This window comes from Nuphar pumila, chromosome 13, assembly GCF_984573655.1.
Source record: "Nuphar pumila chromosome 13, dmNupPumi1.hap1.1, whole genome shotgun sequence".
Taxonomy (NCBI): domain Eukaryota; kingdom Viridiplantae; phylum Streptophyta; class Magnoliopsida; order Nymphaeales; family Nymphaeaceae; genus Nuphar; species Nuphar pumila.
The window spans coordinates 76,546,644-76,565,189 of record NC_143261.1 but is presented as its reverse complement, the minus strand read 5'-3'; the positions used below and the strand labels follow the sequence as shown (position 1 = coordinate 76,565,189).

Genomic DNA, 18,546 nt, shown 5'->3' with positions numbered 1-18,546 from the left:
TTTTTAAAAAAAGGACCAGCTCATAAATAAATTATTTATCATCCAACATTGATGAATTAAAGAACTATTAGCAGGATATTGAAGAGCCCTTTTTAGATGAGGTTACAAAGGTTAGTGGGGACTCCATGATTACTCTGGAAGAATGAGGCAAAACTGTTGGACCGTGTCATCAAAGTCATCAAGTCATGGTAAGGCTGGGCATTGAGCATTAACAGGCAAAAATAGCAACTCCAGTCTGAAAGCTGGACCACATATGGATTTTCCTTTGCGTCCAACTTTATCCAAATCTGCAACAGAGAACTGCATAACGATATTCATGATTGTGGTCAACAATATTTCTATAGTATATGGTGTCATTTATACATATAGTAAGATTAGTATGAGTGTTCATCTATATATACTTATATATTTTGAGAAACTTCTTACACTCTAAGGCCTAACCCCAAGGCTGCTTGGGTTGGATAGGCTCAAGCCTCAACCAACTTGGACTTTGTGACTTGACTCATGAATCAATTTGGAATGAGACAAATCTCCATCTAGGGCTGCACATGAATCATGTCCAAGCCGAGTTTGGGCTGGCTCAAAAAAAATCATTGTTCAAACTCGGCTCGAGCTCAGACCGAGCTAAAGAGCCTCTGTCCATGATTGGCTCGAGTCTAGCGCAAGCTGAATATCCTTAGAAAAAGTTTTTGAAATTGGTCAAGCACTGAGGATTTGAACTCAGGACCCCTCTACAAAGAACTATCGTCTTATCCATTTGGGTGATGCCCTTTTTGGTTTGGTTTGTCAACAAGATATATACATACTAAACGAAGATGTGTTATATAACTATATGATCCAAGCTTAATCGGGCTAATCAAGCTTAACCAGGCCAGATTTGCTGTTGAAGCTCAGCTCATTATGTGTACCAACCCTGAGCCCTTGTTCAAGCTCGGCTTGTTTTTGTTTTTGGACAAGTCTAAGCCGAGCCCCAGCTAGCTTGGCTCATTGTGCAACCCTGTCTCCATCCCATAAAAATCCCCAAGTTAAAACAGTGCATTTAATACTTGATGACCCATTCAATATTCTATACCAAAGACTTGTGTGTTCATGCTTAAGGTTCCGTATATTGGAAAAGTGATGCAATATTATGAAAGTTATACTGTCCAAGCATGTGAACATGTCCGGGGTGTCCAGCTTTTGGTTCCCACTGGAATTTATCTGTGTCTAACCTGGTGAGTATACCTCTGTGGGCTAGGCCTGGTTGCAGAGGGCCCTATTTCCTAGGAAGGTTCCTCATCGTAAAAAAAAAAAAACAATACAAAAAGAAAAGAGTATGTCTACATGCCTGTGTCAGTCTAAGGTTTCAATAATTTATAAAATGAAAAAGCAATAACTTATAAGGAACTTGATTATAGGTCAAGATGACAGGGGTGAGAATATTTGCAAGAGTCCGATGATGGATTATCCAACTTTTTCCTTGGATTTGAAAATGGTAGGGGAAGGAGCGTAGGGTGAAGAGTATATGGCACTAGCTACTTTTGGTGGGGCCTAACCAAATCCAGCAAAAGAGAATTTCTGCAATGCTGTCACGTATCATATCAAGAGTTCGATAAATGAATCAATCTTATGAAAGAAAGCATGCTGAGGCTAACGCTATTACAGTGTATGCATGTATTTAGGATGTGAGCCTTAACAATTACAAAAATCAAGGAAGTAACCGGGGAGGCATACCTGTAGCAAACTGCTTGTTATAAATGTTGTGTTGAAGCAAGCATAAAATAACCTTCCACCAATAGTTTTCTCATAAAAAATCACCCTCACATCTCCGGCAACCTGCATTGTGAGTATGACAACAGAAGTTTCAGTTGCTTGGATCACAACAACTGGAGAGATTCTAGAAACCAGAAGTTGCAGCTTCATACCTGATGTGGTTTATCAAAGCAGTAGTCAAGGCATGTATTTTTGTAAACAGCAATTTCAGTATCCATCTGTACAACAACATGTGGCAGCTCCTCTTCAGGTTGCCTCCCATTCCCATCCTTCTGAGCAAAGGATAGATAGAATCGTGGATTGTTTGATCTGTGATATCCTTGCTTAACTTGTCTACAGTAACAACGAGCAATTTCAACTGGTGGCTGGTAGAGTTGCCCATGAACCTGTTTAGCACTCAAAATGGAGAAATGTCGCATTACAATCGACAAACAGGTCATCCTATTTTCTGAAGACTACAATGACTCAAAAAGACCTGACCCAGCTGTGGGCCAGCCATGGGCTTGAGAGTTGGGACCCTGTCAAGAGCGTATTATTCATGGACTACCTGACTACATGAGTTATTTAGCTCAGAAACTAAATGGCTCTGACCTAACAAAAATGGTCAATGGAGGATTGTTATCTTAGCTACGGCCCATCTATGGGCTATGTAGCTGGAACTCTGTCAGTAGCTAAACAGCTATGACTGATCAAGAAAGGCAGATTCTGATAAGGTGATCATTTCGAGAGGTCAAATATGGAGGGTCACCAAAATTCTGGACACTGAAAATTTGCGATCACTGTTTTTCATTTTAGCATCAGCATTAAAATTTCAGTTTTGTGAAAGGCACTGCATGTTAAGCAGGCATAAGGACTCCCACAACATCTATGATTACAAAGAAATCTAGGAGTTCAGCTTTCTACCTCTTGCAACTCAGAGACCACAAATAAAATGGAACTAATGTTTGTAACATCATAGAGATGTATCCTCTGCAGCTCTCTGCTGATCGGTTGTGGTAAATGCACCTCAGGAGCTCCCCCATCCAACCCGCTTGGAAGTGTCAATACCTTAGACCAGTATCCCACATACCGGCGCTGGCTTGGAATGGAAACCTTTGATTGAATGCTCAAATAGTTAGTAACCAAAAGGGAAACAACTGTCAACAAGCAATAGACAGTGGTTTGATGATGAATGAGAAATAGCAACCAATGGTTCAAAAACAAAAGGACCCAAAATGACCATTATATTTGGAAGTCTTCTTTTTAGAAACAGTTTCTTTTTGGTACTTTTCATATTGGCATGTAAAATAAATTAGTATTGATCAGCGAGCAAATATCTGAAACAGATAAGGTTTACTTGGAACAAGAAACATAAACGATGCTTCAGAGAGCACGTCATAAAACTTCTCATTAAATATCCATGTTTCAGAATGTAGCAACTATTGGTCAAACATGTCCACAAGAGAGCAACTGCTATAATTGTGAGACACTAACCCCTTGATTATTTGTAGTTCTCTTATCTGCATACAATTGCAGCGCCTCATCTGCTGGCAGGCCTGTATAAACCAGATAAGAACTCACCATCAAACCTGTCCTACCTTTGCCTGCCTGCAGAATTTGTAACATACAAGCATAATAAGTATGATGAAATCTTTTGCTTAGTCACCAACTTCACAAAAAGCATTAGAAGAGGGAAAATTTTAAATATCAGGAGATCACAACATATGTGATACATGGATATGGAAATGGAATAACTCATCTAGTATAGTGTAAGGTGTGACTTAGATGTTAGCTTTAGATATGCAACGATAAAAAAATAGTAATTGGGAAAGTGTCCACATACAGATGAGACAAAGCAAGATGGTGATGGAATACATCACCCACTATATGCCTCTTCTTTTTCCTCCTCACTTTTAAACTCTACACATGAATGATGAATGTTTTCTTTCAACTTTTCACTAGACACTACAAAGAGTATAAGAGCATAACTACATCAATAGATCTTAATAATCATTCAATCAATTTGACACGCTCCAACTTTACAAGTTAATCTTTGATGCTTCAAGCCAATGGAATTTAATTAGTTGAAGATCAACGTTCTGAAAAGGTAGTGCAAGTTTTAAACAAAACAGCACACAATGCATAACATTTGCTGAAGAGACATCCAAGATTATTTAAAAATACAAAGAGAAAAAGAAAGACAAAAAGATAGTCTTAGCTTTTTGACATTTTAAGAAACCAAAAGATAATGAGTTTTTATGGGTTCATAATGGAAAAAGACAACATAGAATCAGTATTAAGGCGTGGGCATTATTATATTCACCAGGGACAATGTGCTCATTTCACCTTTTAGAAATCACAGGCCTGCGGTCCCACATTTTATTGCCTTCTATTTCATATTTCAATAGTTGTACTAGTCTCGTAATATTCATTATTATATGATTGTCATTTGTGCTAATCTTTCTTAGGTGGAAATTTTCGTAATTATCCAAGATGTGTTAACTTTGTTGTACTACCCTATTAGGGCTTCATTTATAAAAGAAATTGTACAGCCCCAACAATTGACAGAAAAGATTGAGGATTTTGAGGTTTCCTCTTCTACCTTCAAGCACACCCTCTTCGTCCATTAATACCTCATGAATTGACAATCAGAACTATTCCTTTCATTTAGTAAAGCCCCTATCACATTAATCATGGATTTAAAACTCCTCACCTCAACCATCTAGAAGCATATGCCTTTGTGCGTTGAGCTCAATAAGGCATCAAGGCTTACACCTAATTTCCAGTAGAGGCAGTGACACATTTGCAGCTTCCTCATTAAAACATGAAAACAACTTGGGTCACAGCATGTTCTGCCAATTACCTTGCGTCATTGTGATAATTTCACGTTACCAATCTGAAAGAATTTCAGTTTTAACCTTACTTGGAGTGCAGAATTATGAAATAGTAGAGTAGCTTATCTGATTTTTCCCTTGATTTACACGCTTCAAAAGCAAATTTTTTTATTTTTGCTAGAACATGTTTTGCATGGAAGTTTAACTCCAGTTTGATTTATTGGAGACTGTAGGACGATGAAACAGATTCCAACTACTGAATCTTGATGTTAGACACGTCCATAATGCTTCATACTGGGTTATACTATTTCCCCTTTTCTTTATTACTCCGTCAAAACTCCTTAACATATACAAGTTTTATCCTGTCATAACTTAACAAACTTTCTATATTAAGTTTATCTTTAAAAAGATTATGTAGTAGAAATGAAAACAAAATGTAAAGGAGGACAGAGCAAAGAAAAGAATGATGAGGCAAAGGTTGAGTAATAATCAACAAAACCCAGACAGAAAAGATGGCTACCTCTAGTTTGCTAGATTCTAGTTGTTTGATGTTGTATGCTAGTTTTTACAATCTTTTAGTTAACGTTCTAATGGCCTTTTTATTATCATATAAATTCTAGTGGTTCAATGTTGCTACTTGTCAAGTCCTCAAACTCTGATATTTTCTTTTTATAAATCATTTGCTTGAATGATGAATATTTGATGATAGAATCATAGGTTAATTTCTTGACTTGTGATCTTACAATAAATTCTTAAATGAAATAGAATCGTATGTCACCATCATTTATTATCTGCCATCTGTTATATCACTTCAGTTTGCACATTTATGTTATAATGTTACTCGCGAAATTAGTTCCCTTTTGAACTATAATTCTGTAATTTTTTTTCCTTTTAAAATTATGCCTCTAAATGTCCACCTTGATTTCATTTGTGAAGCCTTGCACACTACAGAGTACACAATAGGGGATCCAAAATAACATAGATCCAAAATACAGAAAATGGTCATAGGGGAAGAAGCCAGTAAAACATGGCCACTTCAATCTTTTCACATACTACAAAGACAAGAACCAAGTCATGTAGCATAAAATAACAATGGCAGAGGTAAAGCATGCACATAATACCATGCAGTGGATTACGGCAATGTTTTGCGGATCCATTGAAAGCCAGGCATGTACACTTTCACAAAAGAGTTTGATCATTGATAGAGGAGGGACATGATTGTCATCAAATGGGAACTGTTCCAATCGGCCATAAAAATGTGAAGGATCATAACATTCTTCTGCACACAAATTGTACACCTGAAAATCATTTAAAAACAAATAAATGCATCGATAAGGGAGAAAAAACACACACGCACACACAAAAATATATAGACCCAATTCTGTAAGGGTTTTCAAAAGCAGCAACACTCAAAACTTTGTGGGGTTTATAACGTCTTGAAGGTCCACACAATTCCTATTAATATCCAACTTTGTTGTGACTGGTAATTAGTGGTGGCATGCCTTTTCACACAGGTGTCCTTTTGTACCAACGCTTGGGATGATTTTTGTCCCTGTTTGATCAGCAAAATCCCCTTCCTTCACTGGCACCATTCTAGCACTGGATTGGAGAGAAAATGCTAGAGTATATAACCTTGATGAGACACTCAATTGTGCAATTCCACACACTCACACACACACAGATTAGCACAAAATTCTACTAGCAAAGTGTTTTAGCATATTACTGCAATAGCATACATCCAGCCATTAAAAACAATGGTCATGGCCTATACTGTATCAGCCACGAACCAAACAGATGATTTAAATGAGAATGGTTAAGCAAGCTTTTAGAGGGTCCTGACATTGCGGTCCAAGTAATCAATGGTATTTGGAGCATTACCAGGTCAGGTAATAAATAGTATGCGACAATTGCATCTTGCAGATCCAATCAAGAATCAGAATAGGAACAAACAATGTGCCTCTATTAGCATGTAAACGAACAAGAAACAATGCATAACAAGGACTAGATGATAAATATGAATAAAATAACTCACATGAGCTAACCATTTATGGGCTTGGGGATTAGGCTGGGTACATGATCAGCCAGGTCCTGGTCTGAGCAGGACAGGAAGGTCCCATCAAGCTTGCAGCAAAATCAGGTCCAAACCTGGACTAGCCTGCATCATATACTATAAACTCTAGCCCAGCGCTTGACAATCAAGCTCAGGTTCAAACTCTCAACCAATTATGTCTAATAGTGGAATCAATCCAATCCCGGCTGGCCTATTAAGTAAAACTTGATGCCCATTCAGAAAGGAAAGAGGTGAAAAGTAGAAAATCCAAAGCAAACCACAAGATCAATTTGCAGCTATTCCCCCATGTAGAAGTTATTGTCTGTTAACAATTCGCTAAGATCATAAATAATCTTATCAACAAGTTCCCTCCTTGCCTTCCCACGGGTTGATGGGGTACGCTGCAAGGATGGTGACCGTAGGTACAGGGATGGGTCTCTAATCCCGGGTGCAGTTTCTTCGTGTAATAAACGAACAAAATTCCATCATGATCCTCAAAATCAACACAATTCTTATCAAATATGGTCCATGTTTATATCATTTTCTGGCCTACAAGCATTAGACTACTACAAGAAGATGACACAACAGGGGGCATGATTTCTCACCTAGTGTAGAATTCACCATTTTACTGCTTATGTCTAATTTGAATTTAAGCTGAGATGGATCTGTGATCAAAATGAGTTACAGAACATGATGAATTTAACGAAGACAACAAGAGCATTAGAAACGAAACAAGAGCTGTGCAAGAATAAGTGAATGACAAACCAACAGCACCTTATACTGGCTTCCGTGGCGCATATCTAAAACGCTTTTCAACTGCCACAACGGGTTCCGGTACACTGCGCGAATGCGCTCTGCGGGGAAAGACATCGCCAGGAGACGATCGGTGATGTACGACATGTCGAGGTCGTAGCCGGCGACGAGCATCCGCCGCCGCTGCTTTGAAACGAGATTCCGGATGGACAGAAGCCTGGAGATGAAATTGAGCAATTTCTCATGGCCATCGAACCCCCCGAGAGGTCCATCTCTGTCCGACCCCGCCTTGGAGAATCTCGTCCCCGTGGTGTCCCGCTCTCAAGACACCCACAAAAGGCAAAGAGCTACAATTTCTGCACAGATCCTGCTTTTCCGATCGTCCTGAAGAACATCATCTCCAAATTTCATCAAAAAATCAAAAGAACAGACCGGTTTTGATGCTCGTTCTTCTGGGAATTTGAAGACTACCCATTTCGAGATAACCTCAAAATCGATAGAAGGAGCCAGCTTGGATGGTTCTTCGAGCAATCTGAAGGCTACTCATCTCGAGATAACCTCAAATTCGCAGGAAGAAACCAGTAAGGATGGCTTTTGAGGGAAATTGAAGTTACCAACCTCGAGGTTTCCTCGAATTCGAAGGAAAAACACCACCTTGACGGCTTCTGCAAGGGTTTGAAGGACACACCAACTTGAGTTGGGATGCCTTCTAAACAATTACCCTTCAGTGTTTCTCAAGAGGAAGGAGAAGAAACCACATTCTAAGATTCGAAGGAAAACCACCACCTTGACGGATTCTGTAAGGATTTGAAGGACACCCAACTTGAGTTGGGATGCCTTCTAAACAATTACCCTTCAGTGTTTCTCAGGGAAGAAGAAGGAAGGAGAAGAAACCCTTTTTTAGGGTGTCGAGTGTGGTCTGATGATACTCTGATCTATTAGAATATTCGACGGGACGGGTTGTCAGGGGTTGACGTTGAAGGAAATTGAGCCCTTGCTTGGAGGAAAACACGGCCGACGAATTTAGGGTTGTCACCCTAAATTTGGAGGGATGGGTGTCTTTTCGAATTTTTTCCTACAACACCCTCCTTCCCTTTGAACTTTCAACTGAAGTTTTGAAATTATAGTTGGGCTGGAAAAGGAGACAAGCAGCTGTTCGACTCGGCTCGTGAGAAGCTGGCGAACCGAGTTATGAGCCAGCTTGTGTAAGTAAATGAGAAGAGCACGAACATGGCTCGGCTCGGCTCGGCTCCTATAGGCTCGTTATATATATATCCATACGATTGGACGTTCAACGTTTATTTTTAAGGGTATTTTTTTTCATAAAAAGCACATTTAACGCAGTCACAACTGCCTATTAGAACATTAACAGTAGTCATGACCACCACTAATGCTATTTTTTGCGCAAATTGGTTTAGTTCCATGTAATACCAGACCAATGTTACTTGTTTTCCTATATACATTTGACAGTAGCTTACCTTATAGCGGTACACGTTTGATTTTCATAGATCTAAACTATAAAAGAAAAAACTAACTATTGGATCATGCTTAGCATATTCTAATTAGTATTTTCATGTGTCCAAGTTAACTCAAATTTGATGTTTATATCATTTTTAAACCATCCTTATTTAAATGAATTGTAATTTTACCATCTTAAATCATGCTAAGCACAATTGTACGATAAGATTTACTATTTGGTGGCTAAATCTATTATAGCAAGAGTGTGTACCACATGGTATGAAACCACATATATATAGTGATGTGTAGCTGCGCAATCAATAGGAACGCTACCAGTGGAGCTGTGTTGAGTGTCCATCGTGCATGTGATGAATGCTCAATGTTTTTTCCCCAAAAAAATGTTGAAACAGTGTCAAAATCGCTCAAAAAGGATTTAGTGTTAGTTCCCAACTGCCACTAAAAACAAAATTTTTAATATCGGGTGCATCCCTTAAGGGGAGATAGCGATAGCTTTGACCACAATGAAATAGGACCTTTAGCAGTGGTCTAGAACCATTGCTAAAGCTGAAAACGGTGCAAAACGTGCTTTTTAGCATTGTTTGCATCATTTTTGCATGCTCCATTTGTCGTTCCACTCTAGTTGTGCACTTAAGGGTTTTGCAATTATAAATTTACAGAGAGTGTGTGTGTGATTGGTAGGTGCTTAATGCATAGGTGTTGAACACATGCTTAATCACGCTGACCGTCCATTGTACGCTTGATGGATGCACAGCAAAAAAATATACTAAAAAATATGTCTTTTGACATAAAAATGAGCAAAAAAATCATTTAGTGGGACTTATAAAGTACCACTAAATGTCAAAAGGATGCACGTGGCATAACAAAATTGTGCCAAAAAGGCTTTTTTTATTTTTGTGTATTGACCATCCATCAATGAACGTGATGGACGGTCAAAGCGATTAAGTAGGTGCTCAAGCATTTATTCATCAAGCAGCTATGCATTCCACTATATATATATATATATATATATATATATATATATATGAAAACCTACAAAATGGGCATGGTGCTAAATGAAACATGATATTATATTTCTGTTTTTTTTTTTGAAATTTCAACCCCATAGATGTGTTCAGCATGATTGATATACTAGAAATTGACCCTTGAATTATGCATTTTGGATGAAAATATGGTATTTAGAGCATCAAAAAATTATGAAATTGTAGATTGTTGATTTGAAACCTTATAAAAGCTTATCCATGCATCAGAATCAAATGCTCTAAGAAATGTTTCACAATAAAAACAAGCATATAGATCACATCTATATGGTTAGAATTTCAGAAAAGCAATGAAAATTCAATAGCATGGTGCCTATTTTGTAGGTTTTTATTTTCATATATAATGCATATATGTTTTATACATGGATTATATATATTATATCATGAAGCTTTAAAATTTAAGTTAAAACATTTTTTTTAAGTGAACCAGCTCATGATCGGCTTACAAAGCTTAGCAGGCAGGTGGTTGCATCAGCGACATTGTATATAATGTGAAGTCTTTCTAAGAGATTACTTGTCTTGAAAATGTGTTTTATTGTGATGTTAACAAAAGAAAAAGGGCAATGGCGTAGATGACCCTCACTTTTATTAGAAATAACATTGCTTATCACAAGTTATATATATATATATATATAATATAGCCAAATTATTGTTTAATTAACATTTTTTCTCTTCATGGCCTAAAAAATTAGGTATCTGGTTTTTTCAGGTGACAACTTACATAGTGTTTGATTTTTCCAAGCAACAACTGACATGGTGCTTTTTCAGGTGAGAATTACATGACACATGATTTTTTTAGAGGCAACGATTGCATGATCGAGAATTTGTTGAGTGATCAAAAGGTAAAAGTATCAAAAAAAAAATCAAAGGGCCATGTTTAACATATTTTGAGTAGTAATTGGTCATGTTTGACATATTTCTCGTCTCTGCCAAAACAAGGTTTGGTGCCAAAAGTGAGTACCATTTACACCATTGTCAGTAAGAAAAAACTAAACCCAGCATTTGCACGTTGACAAACCTCCTGTTGGTAACCCTTTAATTATTAACCATTTGTTTTGGCGTATCGGCGTGAATCTCATCGTATCGCCAGAAAATTGATACGATACTAACTTGAATCGGTTATTTTTTAGTAAATATAAAAATAGCTTAATTGTTTAAATAATATTTTAATATTATTTAAATGGCTTTAGCATGTGTCACATTCTGATTGGCACCTAATTTTTTTTTGTAATTGTTTTTTGGTCGGTTCAAAACGATTCACTTAGAATCGGTATCCACCAATTCACCAGAATCCTTGGCCAAACGATACGGGTCTGATTCCGATACTGACAACATTTAGCTGGGGGTTAGGCAGATATCTACTGGAGTTGAAGGATAAATTCATCAGATACAAGTACATGGGTTAAAAACCAACCAACAGATTATTCTGTCCTGGTTCCGCCTCTGTCAATGACAGCCACGGATGCCAAACTGCAAGCAATGTTTGTCATTGTAATATGTGGCTGTCAACGGGCCCGGTTTACCAGAACCAAACCCTATAGGGTCCAGGTATGGTGATAAATAATAGGACCCCATTAAGACCGGAGTCTGGACCCGAAGGTCCGATTAATACATGGACCCGGGTATAGTTTGTGAAATTTTATACCAGACCCACACCTGACCTGAGTTTCGATTAAGACCCGCAAATTTTCTATGTAAAAATGATAAAAAAAACATGGGTTTAATTCGTATAGTCCAAGTCTGATTCGTGTAGTTCTTATTGGGTTCGAGTATGATTTTTCTTATAGTGGACCCGATACCATACCCGAAAACCGAGTCCATGTCTGGTACCACCTGGGTCAAAACCAAACCCTACACGATGGTTCTGAATCTGAATCTAACTAAAATCCAAATCCAATTAAGTGTAAAAAATGGATTTTAGACTTGTTGGATCTATATTTCATTTTATCTTTTTTCATCTGACTCCAAATATGAGTATGATTAGGTTAGACTCGATCAAGTCGGATTCATTAATGTTGAGATCTGCCCCGAGTCTGAATTGTTGACATCCCTACCTTCACCCCTTCCAACTGAAGGACTCCCCCAACATATATGGGTGATCAAGGGTTTCTAAATCTTAAAATGGTGCCCAAACAATTCTTACCATTTTGCCCTTAAGTTGTACTCAAATCCTTACCCAAAGCCCCTTTTATATCCTATTATCTTTATTTTAGACCAAACTTTGATCAAAGCGCGTCCAAAGTAAGCTCATTGAGCTAGTACCTACTTTTGACTTCTCTTAAATAGACTTATATTTAAACCAAGCTCAAACACAAACTTTTGATCCAAAACCAACAACTACTCTTATTTTGATCACAATTCGTGTCCAAACTAGGGATGCACACCACACCAGACGGCTCCAGCCAAGCTTGGCTTGCCCAACAAATCCGGTGTACAAGCTTGACTTGACTCGACTCGACTTGAAGGAATAATACAATATTCTAGAATTTATCTTCTCAATTATGCTAATGGGATGCCACGTTCTAGTCCACTACAATATCCTTACTCTCTACCCTTAAAAAGCATATCCGATGAGTGTCTTGTTTCAATATCCTGAGCATAGCTTTCAAGGGATGTTCGTAAACTGGTGCCGCTACGAAGGTGTGTTGGAGGAAAATGTTGATGTGGTTATGGGTGTGAAAGACATCGCATATATTTAGATGCACGACATGAATGAAGTTGAGTGCTAAAGGGTTGAGTTTGTTTAACAACCTTTTAATCATTGTTGCACAATTAGCAAATTTCTATTGCATGTCATGAAGGATCGGACGAAGGATTACCTCACGATATTCCTCTTCGAACTTCAAGAGTGGCGTGAGGGTGACAAAGACATCAGCTTGTTGTCAATAAAACATGCCACAAATGAATATTTTATAGCCTCCTAGTAAGATGCATGTCTTTCAACAACAAAGAGGGTCTTTCAAGAAAAGAAGAAAGTTGAAGAGAAGCACAAAAAAAGCATAAGTGAATCGGAGAGAGAGTTGACTCATGCACTTAAAGAAGGTTCATATTTGGGTTGTTATATGCGAAAATTCATAACGTGTTTATATATAATTTGATAAATTTATAAAAAACATTTTTTTATATATTTATCATATTTTTATAAATATTTAAGTATGATATTTATGGTATATGGAGATTCACAAATAACTTCATGCAAGAGTATTCAATATATGCAAAAAGTAAGATATTTGCAAAATTAGTGGTAAGTGTTTCACAAACATATTTTTGCAAAATATCAAAAGTATATGTGAAAGGGTATGATATTTATAATTTTGATGGTTTATTTTTACTGAGATTTCACAAATAAATTTATTCGACTTCATGAGGTATAAATTTACATAAAAAACATGTGATTTTGAATTTAAGTATGTGTTAGACATATTTGATGGGTGGTACAATTTTTATCACAAAAATTCTTAAATTCGTAGTTGCAATATATAAAAATGTCCTAATGATGCGAATATTTGTGATATTGAACACTAAAAAAATATAAAAAATTCTGGAGTGTTTTAAAAAAATTAGGTCAAATTAATCGTACAATCATTTTCCATTTTTTTTTATATAATTTTTTAGATAATTCTTAGTTGTGGTAGCTTTTTCTTGGATCCTATGTCAGATTTAAGTAAAAAAAAAAACAATATATATATATATATATATATATATTTAATGTAAGGTCAAATGTTGTATTTACTCCTTACTGAACTAAAGGAGATATCGAGGGAGAAAAAAGAGAAAAATATAAAAATATCACCCAAAAGCAGACGGAGTGCAGCCAGAGGCACTCAAAGAGTTTTCAGTTCAAACCAACTAACGTAGAATCCTAAAAAGAGAGTTGCTTTACATTGTAGTGTCTCTAAAGTCTCCTAAGCATTCGGAAACACAACTTCATCAGCATGACACTAACTGGTGCCGTACCGGCGCTTGACCTATGCGTTACATACCAAGTTACGTCCTCCGATGATATCAATGATCCAAACTAATTGGGATTCTAACCGACGTATCAGATCCAAATATTAAGTATCCAAAGCTTGGATCCAAACAACTATTGTCGAGTCGGTTTGGATTTGATTAGAATCAGGACCAGTTACAAGTAGAACATATTTAAAGCAGATCTAACCGAGTGATTTCATTACAAGACAAGATCGAATAATCCTACCCGAATTGAGAACTTAAAATTTGAGATTCGATTGGATCCGGACCTATTCTTAAAAAAACGGATGATTCTACCAATTTCCAACATGTTTTCATCCTCACATACCAAAAATCCAAATTCGTTAGGTTGGATTCGGTAGTCAGATTCGGATCTGGTATCAATTTTTGCATCCGAATGTATACGTAAACGTCAGACCCCAAGCTAGTCAGATCCAGAGTCGGTTTTAGCTGATCCCAATTTGATACTGAATCTGAATCCGGATCCGATGATGCTAAACCCGATTTGGTCTTGCCAGATCCGAACCGAGTCCGACCCGTTAACCATCGTCAGTTTGTAATTTTCAGTAAAACGGGAAGGTGGATCCGTGATCATCAAAGCTTCCAAGAACCACTATATAAATGAAGATGGTTCCGCATCGAAAACGGATCCTCTCTCTCTCTCTCTCTCTCATATTTCTACTCGCGGGAGAGGGAAAACAGAGGAGCACGCCTCTGTCTCTGCAAAACCCTAGCGTCGCCAGAAAGAGGGAAACCCTAACCCTAACCCTAACCCTAACCATAGTCGGACCCAAAATTCTTCCTCTATTGGTCCTTTAGAATCCGTCGTCGACTCGATCTCTCTTCTGATTGAGAAGGAAGTTCGCTTTTTCTCTGGTTTCTTCCCTTGTTTGATTTCGTCTTTCATCCGATCGTGCTTCTGGAGATGGCGAGCCAGAAATCCCTAAAGAAGACGCCTCCAGAGCTCGAAGACATTCTCCTCCGGCGGATCTTCCTCATCTCCCTCACGGAGACCGCTGAATCCGATGCTAAGGTCGTCTATCTCGAGCTCACGGCCGCCGAGATCCTCAGTGAGGGTCGCCCCATGCAGCTCTCTAGGGATCTGATTGAGAGAGTCCTTGTTGATCGCCTTTCGTCCGTCTTCCCTGGCGCTGAGCCGCCGTTTGATTATCTGGTCGGGTGCTATAGGAGGGCGATCGATGAGGCCCGGAAGGTTGCGTCAATGAAGGATAGGGAGTCGAGGGGGGAGATGGAGGCGGTGGTCAGAGAGGCGAAGAAGTTGGTGATTTGTTACTGTAGGATTCATTTGGCTAATCCGGATATGTTCCCCCAAGCCGAGACTGTGACAAAGAGTTCGCCTTCTTCGCCGCTAGTGACGTTGATTTGCTCGGAGGTTTCAATCTCGATTGATGGTTTTAGTGGTGTAGGTGGCGGCAGCAGTGGAACTCGGTGTCCTCCTGGGTTTCTGGAAGATTTCCTCAGGGATTTGGATCAGGATACGCTAGAGGCTATTCTCAGGCCAGTGTTTGAGGATCTGCGGACGGAGGTGAACAAGGTTTCGGCTCTCGGGAACTTTCAGCCATTGTTGAGAGCGCTGAAAATGTTGGTTAGTTATCCTAATTGTGCAAAGGCATTAGTTAATCATCCCAAGTGGTGCCCAACACCAAGCCATGTGGATGGGAGAGTCTTTGAGGTAACGAGCTTGCTTGGACCGTTTTTTCATGTCAGCGCTCTCCCTGATCATCCCATTTTCTTGGGGCAACCTGATGTTGGGTACGTATTATCTGAGAACGCTATTCACATTTTACTATTGGCACTCTTGAACTGTTGCATTTTTAGAAAAGTGTTTTTTCCTGCATTTTCTTTTCTTTTTTATTTTGTCAACGCCATGAAATAAGTTGGTCCTGTTTTCTTCTAGTTTTTTTATTTGTTAGTATCACTTCAATGACGGGTTTCTGAATACCAATCTGTGCAGTCTGTATTCACGTTTTCAAATTTATAAGTAATAAAAGTGTTAAATGAATGGTAGTTGGTAGCTTGATTTCTACTGTATGATTTCCACCAACCATTCTTAAAGTGAGTTGTTCTTCATTTGGTGGTGATTTGAGATCCTTCTTCCTGGCATGTTAACTTGTCTTGGTATTTGAGTGGAGTACCAGCTTTTAAGTTCGTTAAGGTTTTTGATATTGATTTTCGTGTCAGCCTAGTCTAGGTGAAGGACTTTAGGAATTTGTGTCTCGACTTCTGTTCCACAGAGTCATGCGTGCAATTAGTATACAAGAGTGCATCAAATTTTAGGCATCTTTTTTCCTTCAATTTTGGGAAAGTGTCGAGGCCCTGAGCTGTTTAATGTTAATTTCAGTTGTGAGATGCTATTTTGGGTGTTTTCTCTATGATTTGACTCGATCTCTTGCTCACTCCAATGGGATCAATAGTGTACTATTTTGTGTATTTGGGGATAGCTTAAAGGTTTTCTTTTTCAGTTCCATGTTGTGCAGACAGTAATGGTACTGTGTTGCATGGGTGTTTTAGGCTGAATTCCAAACTTATCCTGCTTACTTTGCCTTGATAGAAAATATTGTCTTCATTTCCGATGAGGAATATGTGTTTGTTTGTGGAATAGTGCGTAATGGAATTGAGTTTCTTTTTCCAAAAGCAGACATGTTGTTATGAAGCAATTTGGGCTAGCAGGCATGTCATTGGTCAAGCTCTACTGCTTAAAGGAAAGCTTGTCTTTTGCACTGATGTTTCCCCTCGTTGCTATGTAGGACTACCATTCGATCTGTTATTTTACTTTACTGTTCTTTTTGATACATCCATTCTAGACCTGGTTGTTTCACCCTTCAGTCATCATCACGAAAAGTATAAAGTGTATTCTTTTCCATTTTCTGTCTCAAACTATTGGTATCATTGCCTGCTTATTATATTGACCATTATTTTTGAGTTTGGTCTCTGAGGTTCTGTTCCTTCTGGCTACACTTGAATGGTTTTGTATATCTCATCAAAATAAGTGAAGATAAGAAGATATACTTAGTTGTGTTTAACTGCAAAGTGGAAACATCACTGTAGATTGTTGAATGATCAAGTAATACAGCAGGTTGCAGACTATTTCTGATCTTATGGGCCTATTTTTTAATAACATGTTTTCATTGGAGTGCTACTAATATGTTTTTATGCGTCCCAAAATGTCAGGAAGCAGTGCTTCTCCAATGCATCAGCCCGTCGCCCACCTGACTTATTGTCTTCTTTTACGACAATTAAGACTGTAATGAACCAGTTGTACGATGGACTTAAGGATGTTGTACTTGTGCTTCTCAAAAGTACAGAGACACGTGAAAGCATTCTTGAGTATATTGCTGAATTTATAAAGAGAAATTCTGCAAGGTCCCATATGCAGGTGATCTCTTTTAGATTATATGTTTGTTTTAGTGGGTAAACCATAAAACAGGGTGATCAATTCTCTTAAATCTTTCACTTTGGTCACAGGTTAACCCATTTATCTGTGCAAGTTCTGGTGCATTTGTTAATCTCAGTGCTGTGATGCTTCGACTCTGTGAACCGTTCCTTGACGTACATTTGACAAAAAGGGATAAAATTGACCCAAAGTACGTCTTCTACAATAGTAGAATGAATTTGCGGTAAAGTTTCTAAGCTTATCCCTCTTTATCTTTTGACGTCTATCATTCATTGTTACAATTGGCTATTTTCTCATTTGATCTTGATTCCAAATATTAATATATTGGAGTTTTCCTACATTAGAGAATTGACCTCCATCCATGCCTCGTCTGAGGAGGTTGCAGCGTGGCTTGCCAATGACAAAGAGATGCAACCCAATAGCAACTCTGAAGGCAAATCATCATCAAGCTCTATCGAGAAGGGGAAATACTCCTTCATTTGTGAATGTTTTTTCATGACAGCAAGAGCACTAAATCTGGGACTCTTGAAATCATTGTCTGACTTCAAGAATATTATTCAGGTGGAACATCTTTCTGACCCTAGCTTATAATAACTATAGCATAGCTTATAATAAACTATAGTCTGATATTATCAACCAGCTGGGTTTAATTAAAAGCAGAAAAAAAAGCATCAACTTATCACCATCTAGTATTTGATTTCCTGTACTTTTTCATCTGTTCAATGTTTTGTAGAAATTTCTTACACGTGGATCTATTAATTTAGTAATGGTGGGAGTAGTAGTGGTAGAAGTAGCAATAGTAGCAACTGGACAATAATAAAAGCAGCAATGTTATGCTATTTTTATGATAAATATACAGGTCTGCATGGTTAAAATTTTTGTTTTCGTTTTGTTGATACATTTATCTGTAAGGATCCTGATCCCATTTGTTTGTTCTGTGATTGTTTGAAATTTTGTTTGGTCTTCCTCTTTGTTTTATTTTTTCAAATTTATTAGAACTAAGTCGTGAGCTGTTTGTGTGAAGGTAGTTCCTCCAGTCTTGTTGAATCTGCCAATCTTGTTATTGTAAATCAAGATGGACACTTTCAAGCCATATTTAAATACCCTATTGGTTAAAAACTGGAGGAAGAATAAGCTGCACTTTGAGAAGGAAAGAAAAAAATGAGCTGCAGGATAAACGTCATTGGGTTGAATATTATAGCTGGATTGGTAGTGTCCAAATCAAGATGTCAATTGCTGCCTTAGTTTTGATAAACCATGCAACTTTTATTAGAG

General features: G+C 37.9%; 2 protein-coding genes across 5 annotated transcripts in view; one reads left to right on the top strand and one right to left on the bottom strand.

Annotated features, from left to right (window-relative positions):
* Positions 1-5,768, bottom strand: LOC149818784 (phosphatidylinositol 3,4,5-trisphosphate 3-phosphatase and protein-tyrosine-phosphatase PTEN1-like). 3 transcript variants are annotated; one of them, XM_089985713.1, is made up of 6 exons: positions 5,687-5,768; positions 3,226-3,339; positions 2,656-2,844; positions 1,905-2,138; positions 1,714-1,815; positions 1-287 (listed from the first exon to the last, which is right to left on the bottom strand). In XM_089985713.1, exons 1-6 carry the CDS (start codon positions 5,762-5,764, stop codon positions 93-95), a joined length of 912 nt encoding a protein of 303 aa, XP_089841839.1. In that variant the 5' UTR covers positions 5,765-5,768; the 3' UTR covers positions 1-92. The 3 variants fall into 3 exon arrangements, with proteins under 3 accessions (XP_089841839.1, XP_089841841.1, XP_089841840.1); XM_089985715.1 differs by having other exon boundaries at positions 1-300; positions 5,687-5,766; XM_089985714.1 differs by lacking the exon at positions 5,687-5,768 and having other exon boundaries at positions 3,226-3,346.
* An 8,734-nt stretch (positions 5,769-14,502) lies between these two features.
* Positions 14,503-18,546, top strand: part of LOC149818783 (U-box domain-containing protein) — a 30,610-nt gene continuing 26,566 nt past the window's right edge. For both annotated transcript variants that reach the window (XM_089984972.1, XM_089984973.1), the window contains exons 1-4: positions 14,503-15,629; positions 17,049-17,253; positions 17,343-17,494; positions 17,616-17,832. In XM_089984972.1, the coding sequence (XP_089841098.1) occupies positions 14,782-15,629; positions 17,049-17,253; positions 17,343-17,494; positions 17,616-17,832 (1,422 nt within the window). In that variant the 5' untranslated portion in view covers positions 14,503-14,781. The remainder of the gene's footprint in view (positions 15,630-17,048; positions 17,254-17,342; positions 17,495-17,615; positions 17,833-18,546) is intronic.